This window comes from Parasteatoda tepidariorum, chromosome 4 (genome assembly GCF_982258835.1).
Source record: "Parasteatoda tepidariorum strain Cologne lab strain chromosome 4, Ptep-v5.0, whole genome shotgun sequence".
Lineage (NCBI taxonomy): Eukaryota > Metazoa > Arthropoda > Arachnida > Araneae > Theridiidae > Parasteatoda > Parasteatoda tepidariorum.
Window position 1 is genome coordinate 12,876,936 of NC_141758.1, and position 23,946 is coordinate 12,900,881.

The 23,946-nt window shown below is 30.4% G+C and overlaps 2 protein-coding genes across 2 annotated transcripts in view; both read right to left on the reverse strand.

Annotated features, from left to right (window-relative positions):
• Window positions 1-4,406: 4,406 nt before the first annotated feature.
• Window positions 4,407-13,862, reverse strand: LOC107454203 (uncharacterized). The gene is made up of 3 exons (XM_016071312.4): window positions 13,369-13,862; window positions 10,723-10,861; window positions 4,407-6,473 (listed from the first exon to the last, which is right to left on the reverse strand). Exons 2-3 carry the CDS (start codon window positions 10,853-10,855, stop codon window positions 4,969-4,971), a joined length of 1,638 nt encoding a protein of 545 aa, XP_015926798.1. The 5' UTR covers window positions 10,856-10,861; window positions 13,369-13,862; the 3' UTR covers window positions 4,407-4,968.
• A 6,620-nt stretch (window positions 13,863-20,482) lies between these two features.
• Window positions 20,483-23,946, reverse strand: part of LOC122271277 (putative inorganic phosphate cotransporter) — a 34,643-nt gene continuing 31,179 nt past the window's right edge. The window contains exon 10 of the mRNA XM_087160683.1: window positions 20,483-20,737. Within this exon, the coding sequence (XP_087016809.1) occupies window positions 20,576-20,737 (162 nt within the window). The 3' untranslated portion in view covers window positions 20,483-20,575. The remainder of the gene's footprint in view (window positions 20,738-23,946) is intronic.

Consider the following 23,946-nt stretch of genomic DNA (forward strand, 5'->3'; position numbering starts at 1 on the left):
AAATATATAAACTTCAAAACTACCAACAGTCGCCGTGCATTATATTGAAATTTAATTATACTATAGGTAATCAGCAGGTTTTAAAATATTTTTTAATTAAAATTAAGGTAAAATAACAGATTTAAAACCTCAGAAATTTATATTCAAATGCATGTGCAGAAAAATTTTGCACAAAAATTGTTTAAATATTTATATTTTGAAAAAAAATTTTTTTTTGTTGATATTTAAGAAAATTAAAAGTTTATTACTATGCATTTTTGACATATAAGGAACATATAACTAATATTTATAAGGAACTTACAAGTTATGTGGTATAAATACAAACTTGATACAAGTGTATAAATTTTTTTTTAATGTTATACCGAATATCTTTATTATCCAGTACGTTAATTTGAATTTAAAAGTAGTTATATTTAGGAATAACGATAAATATAATTCATATTGTTTATTATATTTATTTATAATTATTACACTTATCATTTTAAAACAATTTTTATCTCTTTATTTTTTTTTCTCCACTTGTATTAAGAATACAAATAATGTATATCTTGAAAGCAAGAAGTAATTATTCAACAGCTGAATATTTAGATATTCAACAAAACTATATCGTATTCAGCAATATGAAATTCACAAGTATTTGGATAAAGTAAATTTTCAGCATAGTAAATGAATAGGCTGAATATACTGTAAATCGACACTAACTACTCTGTGTATTTAACAGAAAGCACTTAAATTTGTATTGTCTTATGTTAAAAAGATTATTAAGAAGATTTAAAACAATATTAAAAAGATTTTTCTTTAAAAGAAGATGTCTAATGTACAAAACTGCTAATGTTTATCTTTAAAAATGTCTAATTTTTAGTATAATCTATACTATACACTAAATTTGGTTATAAATAAATTTCTTAATATCACTGCAGATTTTCAATAACACATGAAAATGAATACATAATATTACAAAAGATGTGAGTTTTCAAAAGTACAAGATTTTGGTTACTATTCAAAATATAAGTGTTTCTTCAAAATTTATTTTTTCTAGAACATATTTAGAAACACTATCCTTTGTAAAAAATATATAAATTTTATGCATTAATTAAATTTCACATATGAATATAGGATTTTGACAGTGAGGTTTTTGACGTGACGGTTTAAACCGTCAAAAACCTGCCAACCCTGCAACTTAGAGACCCTTATTCGGTATTTTTAAGTCAACGTAAATGATTATTTAACGTTTTTATTTGGCTACCACTTTTTTTTCTTCTTTTTATCCTGATTCAATTCTGGCACCGGAACTTTTCATATCAATACAGTAACCAAAAATTGATTTTTTTTTTATTCCTTAACTTCGAAAATATCTATCAAACATTTGTCAAAACAAAATGTTAGTGCTCCCCAGGAATAAAAAAGGGCACTTTGAGTTTAGAAAGGGCATTCACTTATCACCGCTAAAATTTATCAAAATATGTAATGTTATGTAATAACTGAATTTGTTCTTTAAATTATACTCTTTTATGTGCGTATTTCACCAAGTAATTCTCACTCCTTATTATAATAACAGAACATAATTAAAAGCAGTAAAAAAAAAATAATAATAATCTGTGTATAAATTTATCTTGAAAAAAAAACTTGACAAAAAAAAAAGCTCAATTGTTTTTTTTTATATAAATTTTAAACTGGAAATTATGAGAAAATAAACACTTGCATTTTTAATTAAAAGCTATTCATTAAAAAAAATAATGGTAAAATTTAAAATCACTAAAAGAATCATCAATATACTTTCCTCCCAAATAAAAGATATGAATAACTCTGAGGCCTAACATCATGCGAATTTTAACTATATAACTAGACTGTACAGGACAAATTTTAATAAAAAGGAGCCCTGTTAAATAATTACCATTAACTAAATAAATCAGAAGTGGACTCTATTGAAACATGTGGTTAAGACAACAACCCTTTCCAAAAAAAAATTATAAAAGAGAAGCGTTTTTAAGCGTCGTTGAACAGCCGATCCAATTCTGGGTTCACGACTACCACTGTTCAACTCCGTATCCTTATAATTTTGATCCAAATCCAGAAGACAAGGGATCTCCGGGATCAGTACCCCCAGAGGTATTGATTTGTTATGTAGGTAGTCCGATCAGACCACTATGAAAGTAAACCAAATAGTGAAAGAACCATTTAATATGAAATATATTAAAAATTAGAAAGTGGTAGCAAATATTGTCTAAAAATTTCTTTAAGAATATAATTGGTTTGTTTTATTTACTTGTCAACCACTACAGATTCAATTCTGAAATTATATGGTAAATTTCTCTCAAGTACATTTCAAAAAGAATTTGGGTTCATGTGCACAAGTGGTTCGCTATTTAAATAATCTACGCAGACTACTTATAAGAAACCGTGTGGAGGCTTTCTGATGTAGGAGGTGATGGGCTATCCCGCTCCCAGGATGACGCATTTGCAAGGATCAAAGAGAAGGCCGCTCTAAAAAAAAAACGCTTAGGGAGAACATCGCAAAATGCGTTGATTGACAATGAGTAATTCAGAAGCCGTGGTGGCTTAAGGGATAGAGCACTCGCCTTTCAATGAAGCGATCTGGGTTCCAATCCCAGTGATAGCTGGTCTATACGAATTCCGCACCGACATAAAAATATTCTCAGTGGTGAGTTAGAGGTTTTCGTGGTTTCTCTCTCCATGTAACGTAAAGGCGAGGTAGTTCCATCGAAAAACCTTCCACGGAAGCTAATTTCTCCCAATACTTGATCCTGGAGTTCCCTTGTCTTCTGGATCAGATTCAATACCACAAGGCTACGGCGATGTACATTAAGAGTCCTAAATTGGGTCGGCAATTCAACGACGGTTATAACATAAAATGAGTAATTCAGTCTAGCAAAGACTTCAAAGGAAATTTTTAAACCACCTTTCTTTTTATTTTATTGCACATAATTTGTAAAAAATGTTTGAATGGAATAAGAGTGATACCTCTTAGAATTTCATCCAGAGAGAGTGAAACATGGATTGCTTCTCACTGATAATCAAAAGTGCACATTGTCAAGTCAGGCAAAAATAAGATGGCGATATTCATATTTTCGTTGGAAAACTTTGTTTCCCCCTCTCACTCACGGCAAAATATTAGTTCCCTTGAGTGGCTTATTTTAGAGTTAAAACATGCAATTATTTTATTTCAAGAGCTGGATTTTCTTTTCCACTTTGTTGATATCTGGATGTATGTTTTATTGAAAGTTGTATTTTATTACTATATTGTAAATATTCATTATATAAAGGAATACAACAAATTAGAAATCAGTATAATATTGAATATAACATACTGGGAATCAGCATATTATTTTAAAGTTTCATTTACTTATCCTTGCTCAGAATGTATTATTCTAGTTTTTTTTTAATATATATTAACAGAAAAAAGTTGCACACTTATTCTGTTAGTTTCGAAATTTTTATTAAAACATAGTTCATTGTTTTGTATAAATTTTAGTTATAGATAATTATAGGTGAAATCAATTATATTATTGTGCACACGAGTTTTATGGCAACCTGTCCTAAGCACTACCTGTGAGGCTAAATTCTTGAATCACCGCAAGATGTCGCATTGGAGCTCTACAATAGCAAAATGAAACTTGTACAAGCAACAAGACTTAAGCTATTTTGCAGCACATTTCAAGTTTGTATCCTGAATTACAATTACGAATTAATCCAATTTTATGTATAAATTTAACCCACTTTTTTAAAAGAAAAAAATATGCCGGCAATAATATTTGATTTATGTTATGTATGATATACATCTTCTTTTTGAGGTTAATATTTGCTTTAAACTCTGCAGCCAGAGGTTCAACTGGTTTTACTATGCAAGAAATTTCTCTTTTCTCTGTGTGAAACAGAAAATATCCACTACCTCAATACAGAAGAGAAAAGCAGCTTCTTGATGCGGAACACACTCTGTACGACAAATATTAACTATGCGATGCTTTTGTTAAGTAATAAGGAGAAAAAAAAAAGACATATGTTGTCTACAACAGAAATAATGACTGAAACAAACAAAAAGAATGCTTGAAAAATTTAATAAAAAATTCAAACTTATAGATTAATATGAGTGCATAAATGTTTAAAATTGATATACTTTATTATCATAAAAAATAAATTAAGTATAATCAAATGACAGCGGGGAAGAATCTCTTGGTTTTTTAATTTCGTATTTCATTCCCCAACAAAAATTTAAACTTTATAAACTTACCTGATAAAGAATTGAATATAAAGTTATTTTTCAAAAATTTCAAGCGCAAATTAAAAAAAAATTTAATTCATTTTATAATACTTCATGGTTGAGGTAAAAATGTTAATAAACATAAGAAATATTATCTTTTTGGTGTAATGAACATTGAAAAAATAGCTTCTTTTTAGAACATTTTATTACAGAAAGGTACAGAGGAATAGTGAAAGTACGTAAAGTGCTACATACAATATTCATAGCTGACAAACCTAAACCTTATTTTTTTGTACTCTTTATAGTAATTAAAAGTGGCAATACTTTTTATGAACACCGGCAATTTTAAAAGCTCTGAATTAAACTTCAATTTTATTCTTGATTCACAATTGATAAGATTTTTTTTTTTCGTTTTTTAAAAATTTCATAATATTTTACAAAGTCAATATTTGGAGTCAATACATATAACAGGAATCAAATGCACAAAATTGAAATACTGGCATACCTTACACACATTTTATGAAAATATATCATCACAAAAACCATTCCCACTTACAAATACTGCTAAACAGAGCACATTAATCCTATTCACATTTTCGTCAATACATAAATATTTTTTATACTATTCTCTATATAATCTTTTGTGTGTGTCTCAGAATTAAGTTGTACCTAATCGATATTTCCATATAACTGCATAGGAATGACAGCTATGAGATATATTTATTTATATATATATAAAAAGACATGATTCATACCATAGGTGGTTCTGTATAATTATACTTATGCATATTTGAAACGAAAGAATTACCAATTTTAATGTTCGAATTACAGCTGGATCGCTCGGTAGATTCACATTTTATGCCCTCCAAGCTGCCCTGAATTAAGGAATTCATACCGGAAATGCTCGAAATATCCTTGATTTCCTCTAAATCCTCCGCAGTGAATAAAGGCTGATCATCAGTCCAAGACAAACTAGAAAATATATCATCAGGATCACTTTTTGTCAGTGAAGTACTAACTTTAGTAGGGGAAGTAAACACATCCATTTCTGGAGTTAAAGAGGAACTTAAAATATTCTCGCTATCCGTGACAAGATATTCCCACCCTTTATCCAGAAGGCTCTCAAAATCGTAACCTTTCATATCATAAGGCTCTTCCGAATGGTTCTCGAGAATACTAGGGAAATTGATTTCTGGAATGTCATCGCCACTGCTAGAGCTACAGCCAACATCGACAGCCTCATCCGATAAACTACAAGAACTATTGCTATCAAAGGAGGAAGCATCGAGTTGCGCTGCATTATACGACGTAGACTGGCCATTGGACTGTGTTTTACGGTTTCCATTCTCATATGGAAATACAGACTTAGATTTGTTCAAATACTTTTGGTCCTCTGAAGCCCTCGCTGTTTGCACCCTCGCAGCACCACGATTCACTATAGCCTTGACCTTGCTCGCATAGCTGTGGAGCGATGTATTGTCCATGCGAGCTTTGTTCAACTTTTTCGAAGGATCTTCTCCGTAAGAACTGAGATGAGGAAAGTTCTTGCCAGCAGCAACTTTAGCGGCATTCGACCGTTGCCTCGCTCGTTTCAGACTTCTCTTGTTCTTGCCTTCCTTATCCTTGCTTCGCTTCCCGTCCGATTTAGGCTGCAGGTGCTTTCGACGAAAATGAGCTTGGAGGTTTCCTTTCTGAGAAAAACACAACTGACACTCATCGCATTGGAAAGGCTTCTTATTTTCGTGCACCTGCTGAATATGCAGCATCAGTACTGAACGCCTAGTGTATCCTCTGTTGCAAATATCACAGATAAAAGGTTTTTCACCTGTGTGACAGTTCATGTGGCGTTGTAAAGAGCTTTTTATATTGAAGGATTTATGGCATAGTTCACATTCGAATGGCCTCTCATTATTGTGGTGGCGCAGGTGAGCTTTTAAATGCTCTTGCTGGGAGAAATCTTTGTCGCAAATGTTGCATTTGTACAATTTTTTGCTTGCGTGAAATTTTAAATGCTGATTGTAATTGCCTTTCTGGGAGAAGCGCTTATGACAAATCTGACATTGATATTGATGTTTCGAATGAGTCAACATGTGTCCTTGTAAATGATGTTTTTTGGAAAACACTTTTCCACAAAGTGTGCAGACTAGAGTTTTTTCATGCAACCTCAGATGTTTTCTATAAAATATGTGGTTTTTGAATGCTTTTTTACATAACATGCACACTGTGATCATTTCTTGATTGTAAGGATCGCCATCTAGAAATTAAAAAAATATTCTTTTATATTTAATTTCAAAATTGCAATTTAATCAATGAAATTTAAGATCACATTCAAAATAAATTTTCTGAAATTGTAACTACTTTAGAGCATTATAGCATTTAAATACATAATGTAAATGAAAAACATAACACACATTGTGTCAGTTTACAAATTAGGAAATTAACTATTGAGAAAATTTTTTCTATATATAGTGCTTTTCCCTACATTTTAAGGGTTGACATATTTTTGTTCTTGATTTTCTTGTATAGAAAAACATCTACAGAATTAACCCAGACAATTTTTGTTTAAAAATCTTTTCCCTGTATATAACTATGAATAGTCATAAACAGTTATAGTCACATAGTGAAAAAATGTGAATATAATACAGAAAATGAAACATATCACAAACCATATATTATTACTGTAGCATACTAGACAGTGTTTGTTATTTGTGATTTAAACGATGGCTTAAATTACAATCTTTTTTTTTAAAGAGAAAAAATTGTCAAAATAAGTTAAGTATCTACGCAGTCTGTTTTTATCGATTTTAAAATTTATAAAATGCAATGCCTATATTAAAGAGCAGGGTTGGCAGGTTTTTGACATGTGACAGTTTTTGACAGTTTAAACCATGGTTTAAACCGTCACGTCAAAAACCTCACTGTCAAAAATGTCGAAAATGTCAAAAATCTATATTCATATGTGAAATTTAATTAATACATAAAATTTATATATTTTTTTTATAAAGGATAGTGTTTCTAAATATGTTCTAGAAAAAATAAATTTAAAATTTTGAAGAAACACTTATATTTTGAAAAGTAACCAAAATCTTGTACATCTTTTGTAATATTATGTCTCACATCTTTTGTAATATTATGTTTTCATTTTCATGTGTTATTGAAAATCTGCAGTGATATTAAGAAATTTATTTAAAACCAAATTTAGTGTATAATATAGATTATACTAAAAATTAGACATTTTTAAAGATAAACATTAGCAGTTTTGTACATTAGACATCTTTTAAAGAAAAATCTTTTAAACAGGTTGGGCACATGCAACATTCACAATCAGGGAATTTTTGTCTATTTTTAGCTCTTCTAAAGTAAACTGGGGGGAGGGGGATTAGTGAACCGCTTTCAACATACTTTGTTTGGTGGTGGAAAAATGTTCAAAACTAGTTATGTGCTACCGTATGCTGCGAGGTGCAAATGAACTAGACTATTGTATTTTGAATTAAATTTCTACTTCCATCATTTTCATTTTGATTATGTAGTGTGATGCATGTTCTAATTTTTAAAATTATGTATTTAATTAGGGTAATTAAAAAATTTCCATAATAATTTGTTTACATATTTCATGGATCAGTGACTGTAATGTTCTTCTGTTTCGTTTGACTTTTGTGATTGGTTGTTAGTTTTTCAGAAAAATCAGTAATTCTGAATTTTAAATCTTAAATTTTTTTTTAATTCATAGTTAACATAAGACAATACAAATTTAAGTGCTTTCTGTTAAATACACAGAGTAGTTAGTGTCGATTTACAGTATATTCAGCCTATTCATTTACTATGCTGAAAATTTAGTTTATCCAAATACTTGTGAATTTCATTTTGCTGAATACTATATAGTTTTGTTGAATATCTAAATATTCAGCTGTTGAATAATTACTTCTTACTTTCAAGATATACATTATTTGTATTCTTAATACAAGTGGAGAAAAAAAATTAAGAGATGAAAATTGTTTTAAAATGATAAGTGTAATAATTATAAATAAATATAATAAACAATATGAATTGTATTTATCATTATTCATAAATATAACTACTTTTAAATTCAAATTAACATACTGGATAATAAAGATATTCAGTCTAACATTAAAATTTTTTTTTATACACTTGTATCAAGTTTGTATTTATACAACATAACTTGTAAGTTCCTTATAAATATAAATATTAGTTAAATATTCCTTATATGTCAAAAATGCATGGTAATAAACTTTTAATTTTCTTAAATATCAAAAAAAAAATTTTTTTTTTTCAAAATATAAATATTTAAACAATTTTTGTGCAAAATTTTTCTGCACATGCATTTGAATATAAATTTCTGAGATTTTAAATCTGTTATTTTACCTTAATTTTAATAAAAAAATATTTTAAAACCTGCTGATTACCTATAGTATAATTAAATTTCCATATAATGCATGGCAACTGTTGGTAGTTTTGAAGTTTATATATTTTCTTGGCAAACTTCAGTTTTTGACGTTTTCAACGGGTTTTTGACGGTTTAAACCAGTATTATACCCTTGTCATGTCAAAAACCACTTTTTGACGTCAAAAACCCAACCCTGTTAAAGAGGATATTCAAAAGTATTCCTATGCATCATTAGCAGTAAAACATATCATTACTTTACTATTTTATATATACATGAATGAAGGCAACTTGAAATTTTCAGTTCTTTTTATTGTTCTATTATTTTCAAATATTTTTGAATTGAAGAATATATTACCTTTATTTTTCAGGCTATTCTTAAAATTTGTATTACTTATATTGAGAAAATAAATATGATTAGTTCATGAATTAAATTGAATACAGCTAATTACACCATGCAACTTAATGTTTTTAGATGTTTTCATCATTCTATTACTTTCAAATATTTCTCAAATTCAAATATAGTATCTTAAATCTTTCAAGGCTTACTTAAAATTCATATGAATTAATTTGAGAACAAAAATATTAGCCCATTAGTTAAATTGATACAAACGTCAAATTGAATACAGTTAATGACATTAAATAATGATGAAGTATGAGGTTTTTCATACATATTACAAACAAAAAGGAACTCTACACATTAATATAACATTTTAATATTAAATTGCATGTTAAGTTGAAAAGCAAAGTAATATTTTATTCATAATTCTCAGTTACTCTTTTTTTATTAGAGTAGCATTTAATAAAAAAAGTGGATATTTATAAATTGTTTATTAATGCTAATTTAGTGGTGAAATTTCTTTCCACAGACATACTTTTAATTTAAACGCAACCTATTACTTAGCATTTTGTTTTAAATAAACAAAATCCTTTTTACCCTCAACTGATGCTGGATCTTTTTCTATCCAAAATAAAGTATAATATTGTATAATTTTAAATAATTTCTAAATTCCAAATTTCCTTAAAAAAAAAATTAGGAATTTAATTAATGTTTACTATATAATACACCCATCAATAAGTCATGGTAAACATGCACTTTACTCTCGTTTCTACCAACACAAAATAAACTTTTAGCTTTTACTTTTCCATACCCATTGCAGCCCTGCTGGTAACACAATTGGTTCTTATAGTGTTTAAGTTTAAAAACATACTTCGTGAATTAAATTATAGTACTAATAAAGTATCAAACACTAACGAATGTTTACATTATTAAACATTAGTTAAAAGCAAGGATTAATTTTCCATTAATGGAAAAAACTACTTAAAAAAAATAGACTCCTAAACAAGTGGAAGAAACTTCTTTTAAACAAATTAATACAATCTGTTAAACAGTTGATAACTACTATCTACTTTAAATAATAGTATTAATTTCCATGCTATTTAACAATTTATTTTTAAATATACCAAATTGAAATAAGTAAGAATTGAGAAGAAAAATAAAATTAATAAATTTCTTAAGAAATTAAAACTGAATTTTTTTTTTAATATTTTACATAAGTTAGCATTCATACCTTTATTTTAATAAAGTTTATCTAATCAAATAATCACATTCAAATTTTATTAAAATACTATCAAATTAGCATACTAACTCATATACCGTAAAAAATTAATTAAAAAATATGATATAATATAGTTAAAAATTCTGCATACTACCCAAATATGAAAACAGCTAATTTATTTATAAGGAGTTAATGTGAAAATCCTTGAACCTTCTGACAAATTATAAAACAGTTGCATTACTCAATTTTTATTTCGTTTGGACAAGATTTTTCTTTTTCTTTGAAAAGTTCACAAGGAAAAATATTTAAATTTAAAAATATTAATAATTCTATGTTAAGATAGACACAGAATTAAGGCCAAACTTTTAACATCCTGAAACACCAGAGAAGATAGAAAAAATATTGGTCAAAAAAATCTTTGTCAGACAAAACATGACATCAGAAATTTTTTTACAATAATCATAACACATCAATTAATACACATTCTACATACATTTTTAAATAAGAGAAAAACAATGCATAATATAAAACAAAGCACTTACTGCTCTTCTTTTTTAAATGCTTTTTACTAACACTAGGTGCTTTCATAGCTGCAGTATGATCATTATCAATAGCTCTTGATATACGTTCATCTACTGATTTATTTTCAACATATGCGTTATGTTCAAGAAACATTTTATTCTGAAAAAGAATGACTGTGTTTAACTACTTATAACAAAAATAATCACAATGCAAAGATTCCTGTATTAAAAAATTTTTTTTTCTTAATACAGCCCATATTATTTAGTAAATTAAGTTATATATATTAATATGTAAAAAAAATGATTTAAAATCACTGTAACCCTGATTTTATTACTTTTTTTAAAAATTTATTATTCATATGAGGATTTGAAGCATATAATTAAAAAACCTCATAAAAATACAAGTTACTGATATTGTCTTTTTAAAGTTTAATTTATCACCACACCAAATATATTTCATTTGCTCTAAAAACATTTTAACAACCTCATCCAACTTACAATATAAGAGATTCTATAAAGAAAAATAATGCTTAATTAAAAAAACAATTTCGTGCAGACTTTTTTGCTTTGGTGCAAAATAAATAATTTATATGCAGTCAATTTGACATAAAAATCTGCTTACAACTATTGGTTTCTAGGTAGAATGTGCAAACACAGTAAAGGCCCTATAAATGACAAATACGCACTTAAAGGCTATTAAATATATTTTAATTTCAAAAATTAATAGAAGCTAAGAATTTTCAAAAATAGATTAACAATATGCATAGCATAAGGGAGGGGGGGGCACGCTTTGATTATAAATGATGGCTTATTTTAAGTTTTATACATAGTTATATATAAATATGCATACATATAAAAAATAAACATGCATAAATACATAACACTTACAATAAACAAAGTTTTTTTAAAATTAAAAAGTGTGCCTCCCCATATGTTACACCTAAGAAATTAACAATATTACATTTGACATACACTAAAAAAGTATGCAGTAGCAAGTTGTTTGATAAAAAAACTTTTAAATGTCCTCTATCTACAGAGATGCCAACTGCTCCGGACACGCCAAAATAATTAAAAAAACGGTAACTAATTACAAAGTAAATTTTGCAAATATTTGACTATTTTTGCTTGCTTTTAAAAAGTATAGCATGACATAAGTACTATAAAGTGGTGAATTATATAAGCCTACAAATTATTTAGAAATGGTGGATAAAAATTTACTGAATTGAATTTATTAAATCAAGAATCACAATTGATTAATTATCACTTTAAAATATATATTTGCTGTCCAGAGCAAATTGGCATCTCTGTATCTATATAAACAAGTTATGGTCCTTAATTTACATGGTTATAGATAGTCTGAGTTTAAATAAAATTGTTTCAATCGTTAAACTCATATAGAGTGTATATTTAATATATATTCTAAGAAAATGACATGCTAGTTAATAGGTTCTTGAAAGTATATTCAGAATTTATATACAATAAGAAGGAGAGGAAAAGATAATATTCATTACAAAGTATGCGAACAAAGTACAAAGTAAGTGAACAAAGTATATGAAGCACTTCCATAATGAATATATAGTTAAAATAATCTTACAAAGTACAAAATGGTTCAATAATATAAAACTATTTAATTTAATATCTAGTGAAAATTAGTCCCTACGTTGCAATGTAATAAGCTGAGAAACTTCATATATAATTTTAAAGATTTAATATTAAAAAAAAAAAAAGAAGAAATGATTAGTAATCATCTGAATAAATTAAAAAGATCAAAGCGCAACTTCAGATTAGAATCATACTATAAATTCAATATTAACTATCAACATGTTAAGAAATAACTTTTTTTTGAATAACAGGCATAATCTAATACAAGTAATAATACTTACAGAAAACAATATGGACATCAAATAATATAACAGTGATTTATAAATTAATAAAAAAAATTTGTTGTTTTATATAATACTAGAATAACACAGACTTCATTAACATGCTTTAACATGATACTCAATGATTTACTTGCTATTGAAATAAACAGAATTTTTTTAAAAATATTATTTATATTAATATTTTTTTTAATAAAATTAATATAATATTAAAAAAAAAATATTGTAAATCTAATATTTGGAATTAAATAAAAAATAGCAATTATACTTGGATTATGAACAAAAACATGTCTTGGCATGATAAGCAAGGATAACATCAGAATCTAATTAAATAACAAAAAATAAATAAAATTATTTTATAAAAACACTAAAAAAATGTAAATAAATAAATAAAAACGATTAATTTTTTATTTACAAACAAAAGGTGGAGAGCAAGGTATTGAAAAAATCCCGCCTTATCAGCTGTCTAAATATGGATCTTGGCGACATTTTTTGGCGCCAAATCGAAAAGTCAAACAAAGCGGTGTACGGCTATATTTCAGTTTGTCAACAGATAATTAAACTTTGCAGTTACAAGCATGAATCTGTTATTATTGGTGCAATATGTAGCAAAACAATCTTTATGAAGTTATTGCACATAATAACAAGACGCACTTTCATAATACAAACACTACATAAAGTTTAGGGTCTGCAGCCGTCAAAGCCCAGACATACCGCCTCCTCACAGTCAACAAAACATATACAAACAATAACAACAAATACAATGTCAAGTGCAAAAATTACTTACACTATTCAGAAAAATTCCGAGAGTAAACTTGATAAGAATCAGTAAAATATTACAAAGAGATCAACTACGCATTACAAAGAACAATAAGTAGCGGTTATTTCCAGATAGGCTTAGTTTGCGCGGTTTTTATATTCCAAGGAACAACACTAAAGAAGAGGAGATGCTTTATAAATCATTACACTGCACACAATTATGCCATATTTATTCACAATTATTAAAATTTTTAACTTAAAAATTTTGAAGAATAACAAAATATACAAAATTAAAGAAACGCGGTAAAACACCAATAACAACGCCTGTAGCGTGTTTAACAATAGGAAAAAAGTTATGTTGAGTTGTTTTCTGATGTTACGTGAATTTAAATGACATGATTTAAATGACATGACTGAGGAAACGTTTAAATCATGAAAATGTCCGGTATTTTGCAAATAATTAGAAGTAAATTTATAAAACAGAACGCAAACAATATGAGTGCCTTCATATTATCTGCAGCCAGAAACTAACAGGCAAAATTTTTTGCAAGTTTCGATTGATGCGGATAATTTAGCCGCACGTGCGGTGGATTAAAATTTTCCTTTTAAAGGACCATTCAAGTTGCTGCGTTGAATTGATTCAACTGTACGTGTATACGTTTCGCACCTGCGATTGCAGTTTGAATTACATGTTGTTTTTTAAACATTCGCATGCACGTAAAAGATAAATAGATGGAATGAGACTGTGATTCACGCGTGCGTGAGCAATTCATTTTAAGAACCACTTATACTTCTTGTGAGTTCCTGTCCTGATTGAGCCTGAACTTGTCATTCAGATTCTTGTTCACATATAAATACGCATATACGTTTTAGAACATGCAGTGAGTATGGCCCATGGGTTGGTATTACGGGATCAAGCTCCATTTTAATATTGGGGTTCCACTTAATGGATGATTCTTAGGGCTTGCTATTCGCATATGCAAATACACATAAATGGGATTCACGCAAGTTAGAGCAGTTAGTTTTCCATGCAGTTTCTAATCATTTACACTTTCGTCTAGGACAGTGTTTTCCAAACTTATGACTTTTGTGTACCCTTTCTAAATTTTTCGTAACACTGTGTACCACTAATAAAAAAACGAATGTATTTTTTATGTAAAAAAATTACACAAAAGTTAAAGATCACAACTGTTGACACCACTAATTATTAACCGTTAACTCAGCAAAAAATAGCCAATAGAAAAATACGTAATCGTAAATTTTCATGGCAAGATCAGTTTTTAAATAAAATTTTTTGAAATTTTCATTTGTTGCAAGATATTTCGCATAAGAACGCGTACCCCCCGTAAACTGTTTCCGTACCCCTGGGGGTACACGTACCACACTTTGGGAAACACTGGTCTAAGGACAATCGGATGACAATCTAAATGGCTCTTCGGGGATCACCAGATTGCTGCCTACTGTTTGCACACGTCATCGATAATGTACCCCCAACCCAGCACACCATGCAATTTTTTAAATAGATTTTTACATTATACATATTTATATCTAAGTTTTATTATATTTTATAACCGTCGTTGAATAGTCAACCCAATTCTTTGGGTTTACCGCTACTAATGTTCAACTCCGTATATTTGTAATTTTGAGCCCAATCCTGAAGACAAGGGAGCTCTTGTATCGAGTATTGTGAGAAATTTGCCGCCGTGAAGGAATTTTTGGTAGAACTAACCCACATTTGGGCTATATGGTGAGGAAAACCCCGAGTACCTCCCACGGTTAGCCTGACAGCAAGGGAACTCTAACCCATGAACCGTCTACCACTAAGGAGACTTTACGTCAGCACTGTGGTCGGCGTGACCCGGGTGCGGAATTCGTATCGACCAGCTGGGATTTGAGCCCAGTTTACCTTATAGGAAGACGAAAGCTCTATCCCGGGAGCCACCATGGCTTTATGTATAAGTAGTTACAAAAATTTGCAATAAAGTAGGATTTGCAATAAAGTAGGAAGAAGTCCACTCTTTAGGATAAATAATCTTTAACTGATATAGATCTAACTATAGTTTGGATATATCCATCTTTAGTTTCAAGCTCACATATTTCATTTTTAACCTCTGTAAAAAGTTTGACACTCTCCTCCAAAGTCTGGGAGGCCCATAGCTCACTACGCAGTACTCTAATGTAACGCAAATAAAGTACCTACCTACCAAGAAATTAGACGTTAGATTAGTAAAAGATATAAAAAGGAACGTTAAAAATACAGTAAACCAAATGATCCTAATACCAAAACACACATTTTTAAAAAACCCAGAAGACTTGATATTCAAAATTTATCAACCTTTTTCTTAATAACGATATCCCTATCCTCAACAAAGCCACATTTCTAGGTCTTACTATTAATAAAGATTTGAACTGGAATGGCCATAACGTCCAAAACCATTAGAAAAGCCTCTGAGACTTACAATCAAATAAAATGCTTACTGGGTCTCAACTCAAAAATGTCTCGTAAAATCAAATGCTACATTTACATGACTTGCATAATATTAATAATCCTATAAGACTGTGGACTACTACATTACAAGGCCATAAACACTGATTTTAAATTAAAAACTTTAACTGAAACACTTATGATCTTAAATATTCAATTTTATAAAAAAAGCTCTCAAATATACTACAGCTAATTAAAACATAATCTTTGATGCTGATATGGTCAAAGAATATACAAAAACTAGACCCTTAGCTCACTTTTTCACTAGTGATACAATTCTCTCAAATAAATTTTACTCTAATTAAGGGATATTTACAAAAAAGGCCTGCCTCAGTGCCAATATGGCTTTACTATTTTATCACTACATGTGCATGGCGCTATAATCGATTCTAATTGATAATTTTATAGATACTGTAGTCGTGCTTATTAGCATTGCGGTCAGGCCCCTCTTCCCCACTGGGCACTATGGGCACGTGCCCAGGGCCCCGCGATCGAATGGGGCCCCCTAGTTCCTGCCAGATTACCAAATGATAACCGATACATTATTACCGAAAAACATTAATTTTGAAAAATCTGATGATAATGACTTACTACAATACCTACGCTTATTATATTAGCTTTAGTTTGCCGCATGCGGATAGCTATACCTTGTACAACATAGCTTGAACTTTTTGACAGATGGGTCAGTGATGGGAAACAGAAAATATCTATTGGTGTAAAAAATGTGTTGGCTAAATATGTGGCTGTATGTATGTTTTAAACTATTCAAAATAAATAAATTCATTCGTCAATCAATTTTATTGCACTAGACATAAAAACATTGGGTAGGTAAGAAACCATTGTTTTCAGTTTTTCTATTTAAATTTTACCTCGAAGCAATAAAAACCACTTAAGACTTTCGGAAAATGCTTGAGTCCTTAACAGGTACTTTTATGTTGTGTGTCTATTCTTATGATTATTATCAATTTTTAATATTATTAAAATAAGAAGATATTGTTCGTCGTTGCAAAGTTATATCGATTTCAGATTTGACATCTGTCAAAAAGAAAGATCAAACTAATAAATAAACAGGGTATAATACTCCACTCTCTCTCAAAAATGAGTTTTTCCGATATTAGTATGTTTAGGTTAATTTAAATACCTATATGTAAGTATAAGAATACAATTTAAAAAAAAATTATTAAATTAAAAAAAGAATTATTTGATGCGGTGTGGTTTATGTCTTAAAGAAACCTATTCGAACGTCATTCGTAATACCAAAGACAAAAAAGGGGAATTCCCGATTCCCGATCGTCGTTTGACTTGACGAACGGGAATTCCCTTCAAGTATTTGTCTGCGATGTTGTGGCGTTTGTTTTGTTTGTAGTTGTTAGTTTGTTACTGACTGTGCTCGAGCTCTGATAAAAAAAATAGTATTGTTTGATTAAATCGTCATTTTGTCTGTTTTGTGTTAGCGAATATTTTCGTTATAAAATTAATTAAATAGTGAATTATAATATAAAATGTCGAAACGGTCATATCCTAGTGGATCTGAAAAAAGGAAAAAAGCTCTACATCAGAAAGAAGTAATTGAAAAGTTACCAAAATTAACATCATATTTTACTACTACTACTGGAGAAACTTCTGTAAGTAGCAATCAACTCATAAATGTTCCACATGATGACTCAGCTCAATTACAAATTGCGGGAATTTCTAAACCTTCATGTTCCAATTTTGAAAAAGAGATTGAATCAGAAAGCGACTATTCCTACGACGAAAGTGCAACGACTTCAGTGACTTCACTAAAACCGACAACTCCAACTGTGTCAATTGAACAGCAGTTTTCCAACACAGAAGAATTAATATCGCACGATCCCGCCGATTATTTTCACGAAAAGTTTGTTGAAATAAATCGCGAAATTTTAATTCGTAAGGGACCAGTATATTTTCAAAATAAAGATTCTGACGTTTCCGAGGCATCCAGAACATACAAAGATGGTAATAAATTAGTAACGAGATATTTCAACAAAGCATTATTTATTCGCAAATTAAAGAACAATGAAAGCGTCGAAAGAAAATGGTTGCTGTATTCGCCTTCCAAATGCTCTGTATTTTGTTTTTCATGCTGCTTATTTAACCCAATTGATGTTAATCTTTGCTCTCGGAATGGATGTAATGATTGGAAGCATATTAATCACATAATTTTAACACATGAAAATAGCCCAGCGCATAAGCAATCTATGATGACTTATCTGGCACGAAGTAAAGCGGTTGGTAGAGTAGATATAGACTTATTATCTCAACATCAAAAGGAAGTGGATTACTGGAGAAACGTACTTAAACGGATTGTAGCTGTTGTAAAATTTTTTGGCATCGAGAGGGTTTCCATTTCGCGGCGACAATGAAATCCTAGGATCTCCAAACAATGGAAATTATTTGGGTTGTGTGGAATTATTGAGTGAATTTGATCCATTTCTTGCAGATCACTTAAAAAAATTTGGGAATCCTGGAAAGGGTAACATTTCTTATTTATCAGCAAATATCTGTAATGAGTTTATTGAAGTAATGGGAAAACAGGTTCTAAAAAAAATTATAAATGAAGTTAAATCAGCAAAATATTTTTCCATAAGCGTTGACAGTACGCCCGATCTGTCTCATATTGACCAGCTAACTTTCATCATTCGATACGTAAAAGACTGTGTTCCTGTTGAAAGGTTTTTGAAATTTATACCTATTAAAGAACATAAATCTAAGTATTTAGCGGAGACCATCTTAAATTTTTTAGAGATACATGATATTCCCATAAAAGATTGCAGAGGACAAAGCTACGACAATGCTTCAAATATGTCGGGAAAGTATAGTGGTCTACAAACAAGAATCAAGGAAAAATGTGAATTTGCCACCTTTATACCATGTGCAGGACATTCACTAAACTTGGTAGGTGTCCATGCTGCTGGGTGTGTACCGGAGGCATCACAGTTTTTTGAAATAGTTCAGAAAGTGTACAACTTTTTTTCGGGCTCTACCCACAGATGGAATATGTTAACAGAACATTTAGGTTCAAAAAAAGTTGTTAAGAGTCTTTCACAAACCAGATGGTCAGCCCGAGCTGATGCAGTAAGTGCTTTGCATGGGGGTTATAAAAGAATATTAGAAGCTTTAATCACCATCGCAAACGATACTGAACAGGCACGAGAAACAAGAGACGAAGCCCTTAGTCTGTCTAGAAAAATGGGAAATCTAGAATTTATTATACTGACGGAAATCTGGAGCACTATATTGGAAAGAATAGACAAAACAAGTAATTATCTTCAGAAAGAAACAATAACACTGGACGTTGCAACCAATTTGTTGACTTCACTTTATGATTTTATTACTAACCTCAGGGATAAATTTGATAACTTCGAATCATCTGCCAAAGAAAATAACCCAGAATCTGACTACAAGGATCTATCTCAAAGAACAAGACGTAGGAGCTCACGGCAGAGTTTTTTTGATGGCTCTGCGCCATCAGTCCAATTGAATGGAAAAGAGCGATTCAACGTAGAAACCTTTCTCCCAATAATCGATACCTTGAGTGTTCATCTAAAACAGCGACAAAGTTCATATGAGATCGTCAGTCAACGTTTTAGTTTATTTTTTCACTTAAAAACTCTGAATTCCGAAGAGATACGACAAGGATGCAAAGAATTTTCTCAAATCTATCACGAAGATGTAAATGAAAAAGAGTTAGAAATAGAATGTCAACATTTAAAAGAATACTTAATAAATGTTCAGAGTGAAAATGAAGCATCTAACAGTGTACAGGAAGTATATAATCTATTAAAGCAAAACTAAATTGAAGACACATTTCCTAACGTAGAAATTGCATTGAGAATATTTTTAAGCATGATGGTAACTAACTGCAGCGGAGAACGCTCCTTCTCCAAATTGAAACGAATAAAAAATGAATTAAGAAGTACAATGCTTCAAGAGAGATTAAATAGTTTGTCGCTGATGTCCATAGAATGTGATATTCTCAATACCATAGATTTTGAAGAAGTGATTAACGATTTTGCTCATCTTAAATCTAGAAGGGTACCTTTGCAATCAACATAGAATTAATCTAAGGATTTTAAGTTAAGCGAGTTACTTTTGTAGATTATTTTTTATATTTCCTATTTTTTTATAGCTAGTAACTAAATAAAAATAAATTTAGAACCTTGTTTGTCTTTCTTTATCTATTGTAACTAAATAGTGTTTTCTCAAGGTCATAGGGGCCCCATGATCCTAATGTGCCCAGGGCCTCAAATAGTTTAAAGACGGCCCTGATTGCGGTTGATTATAATCATGATATCCTAATAATTACTGGCGTTACAGTCGCAACTCTTTGGCCCTGCTATCGCTGTACAGTAATCAATTTTATTCTTGCATCTACTTTATGATTTCGTAATCCAATCTTTTCTCTTAATTCCTTTTTTTTTAAACTCATGATTAAAATTACAAGGCTAAGTATGACATGATGGAGAGGTAAAAGATCCCCACGGGGCCTCTAGACTTCGAACAACCAAATGACTATGAGGGTATGCAGTTATCAAGTCCAGAGCCAGAGTTGAAGGATGTTTTACATGATTCTCTCAGGGGGACTAATTTTGTGCGCGGTGAGATTATATTTCTTCTATAAATAATCAATCAAAATCCTCATTATATAATTTATTTACATTATAAAAAACATTAAAACAGCACTTCATTATAGTTTGTGTATTTATGTACTTCTCGAGATTCAGAGGCTTCACGTCTTGCTTTCGTTTGTATCGTTTGGATCAGTCTCGTTTTCTGGCCCCGCTCCCCATGGTTGTATGGTGGCTTGGCTAAATATATCGAAAACAACTCCTCCTGAGATAAGTATAGCAGCAGTGGTTATGAAGACATTTCGCCAGTTCTCCAAAGTATGCTAAGATGAGAGTTATAAGTCCAAATAAATTTCAAATTTCCCAGCATAATATGTTTTAAAAGGCAACAACTAAATCACATTTAACACTTCTTAATTCAACTTCTTTAAAAGGATAAAAAAAATGTAGGTGAAAACTGGACATTACCAAGTTTTCAGAGCAGCTGGGAGCATTAAATTGCTTTAGTTTTTGTTTGAATAATAAACTAGGTCATCTGTTCTAAAAATAAGTATTATTCAATGAAAAAGCAGACAAGCTAGATTTAGGAGGGAAAATTATTTTTTTGGAAGTGTTTTAGTACCTGGTTTTATACAACTGGGTCCGCTAAATCAGGTATATATTAGAGATGAATTCGGGTTCACTTTTGGAGGTCCATGCCCGAAGATTTTTAATCCGAGCTCACCAGAGGCCATAGAAATACTTACAGCCCGTGTCCGAGATATACGTCGGATAATTTCTTCTCTCCTTAGTATGAGGATAACTGATCTTTAAAAATATACATTAGCGAAAAAAATTTACATAATTATTATTATGCAAAATGTATGTAATATTAAATAAAAAAGGGAAATAAATGTTCTACGTTTTTGCTAAAACGTTCTTTTACAGGCAAGAACTATGATATACTTGGAGGGTCCACCCATGCTCGCCAATCCCCAAAGGGTGCTCACTTCACATCATTCACGATAGACTAAATATTCCTTTTTACTACCAGACTAAATGTAATCTCTCTCTATGACATTTGAAACCATAAGTTCACCACACTTACTACTTAATTTTTTTAAACTTAATAACTGAACCAAGCGTTTGTTTATAAGTAATATAAAAGATTATCAAAATTTTAATCATGAGTCTGAGCCCGCCCAAGAACTTCCTTCAATAAAAGAGCCTGAGCCCGCATATGGCCCGGGCTACGCCTATCTCATCTCTAGTACATATGCCTTAAAATTTAAGAAAAAAAACTTGTTTTCCTAGCTGAAATATCTGTTTATAGCATTACATTAACACAATGATTTTTCTGCGATGAGAAATACATAGTCCAGTTACATTAATGTGACCTCCACCTACTTTCGACGTCAACGTGAAATAACCAATCACAGAAGGCAGGTGGCAGCACATTATAGTGGAGTGTATATAAAGGACATCCTAGGGCATCGGAAAGCATTTCATGGAAAACTGCTGTAAATGCCGATAAATCCCAAATTCTAATTTTACAAAAAAGAATACTGAAAATACTACCCCAATGCGAACCAAAACTGTTCAACATCCAAATTCCAATAGTCAAAAAAGCAAACTACTTCGGTCTCATTATAAATAGCACACTCACCTGGAATGATCATATTAAAAATATAACAGATAAAGCAAATGCAGCAACTACTATAATTCAACCACTCATCTATAATCAGAATCTCTTATTAAAACTCAGAAAATTCAATGATCCGACCAATACTAACATATGCCTCACTGCCTGGACAACTATACCAGAACATCTAATGAAAAAACTCAATCAGTGTCAAAACAAAAAACTTAGAAAACTCACCCGTGCCATATGGTTCATCAGAAATACTAATATCCACAAAGATCTCAAGATTCCGTCTTTATCAGAATACATATACAAACTAAACGCAGATTTCTACTACAAAGCAACAAAATGTAACGCAGTCACCCTCATGTTCGGGCGAATAGACGTGCAACTGACCGCCCAGATGAACCACCGGGCTAGCAAGAGTAAACCTAATTGACTCTCTTCCTGCACGTCTCGCAGCGGTCCGCTCTGTCAAAGGTGGTTATTCTGGCTTTTGACAGGTGGTTACATTAATGTGACTAGACTGTGTGTATAGAGGTTTTAAAATCAAAGAACTAAAGGGTAATTTTGAGTTACACATGCTTGTAGTTTTGAGTAAATTAAGCTCTGTTTCTTATATGCTTCTCATTATGCTTCTTAGCATTGATTCAGGCTTTATGAGTTTATATTATACTGTCAGGGCAATAGAAAAAATAAGGTAAGTGTTGCACGATAGATTTCAAGAAAAGGGGCTTGATAACTATATTTTCTTTTTAACTCAATGCCGTGAACGCTGAAATAGAATTTCAAATAAAGTGGCAAATATAGCTGAGGTACAGTAAGGCAACTTCCTAAGATTTTGCTATGACCAAGACTGTAGTTTATAGCCATTTGTACTACCCGATTTTGTGCATCTAACAATGTCCTGGTTTTTTCGACAAAGTCACTAAAGTCGAAAAGAGGACTTTAGACTTGGTTCAAAAGCTGTTCCAAAAATATAGCATAATAGCTAAAAGAGGTGTTATCAGTTGTTAAGCAATTGAAAACTACAGAGTAAAATTTATAGAGAAAAAAAAAATCAAAACATTTCGAATTAAATCTTCAGTTACAAGGATCTGTTGAACGGATCTTAGTAATCTCGCTTCAAATCTCTACAAGCTATAATTTTTGTGTAATTCAATAATATATTTATAATCAGGATTTTTTAAAAATTCTCTCGAGTGAATACTAAGTGTCTCCACTCTTCCCCTACTTAGGGAGTGGTAGAAAGAAGGCGATAAGCTTCAGTTTAAGATGCAATACGGTAAAGTCATATGTCTTTGCAATTTTTAAAGGAGCAGACAATTATCAATGCATGTATATAAACCTATACGTTCTTTATAAACTTGTGCATTCGGAAAAAAAAAACAAAATAAACTAACAATGTTATTTTGAAAAAAAGAGACCTGTAGCTTTCGGAACAAAACTAATTTCAGATTTAAAATCCCCCCCCCCCCTGAATAAGGTAAGATCAAGTATTTGGGAAAATACAAGAAAAATTTGTCCCTAAGTGTTGTTAAATGAATAATCCCCAAAAATAGTAGCAGAAAGATATACCTTATTACATAAGAACTTCGTTTGCTTCAAAGAATATCAAATATGAAAAGCCTACACGTTTCGAGCCCTCATAAATGGTCACTCTTTGTTCAGGGCTAGCTAAGACGTGAATGGAGAAAAGAGATTTTCAACAGAAAACGTCAACGAAAGTAATGGAAAATAATTAAAAGTGAATATACAAAACAAGAAAAAAATAACGCGGTAGCTGAGAATGAAACAGAAACGTTTTCTGTTTCTTTGGTTTGCCTCATTCAATGTCTGGCGAGTCTTAAGAATGAGTGACTATTTTTGAGCGCTCGAAACATGTTGACTGAAGTAATGAAGTTTATATAC

Bases quoted from the DNA above. Each gene is read 5' to 3' on its own strand.
- LOC107454203 (XM_016071312.4), bottom strand. From the start codon at position 10,855: ATGTTTCTTGAACATAACGCATATGTTGAAAATAAATCAGTAGATGAA. The intron at 6,474-10,722 runs GTAAGTGCTTTG...TTTAATTTCTAG, and splicing joins GCATTTAAAAAAGAAGAGCA to ATGGCGATCCTTACAATCAA.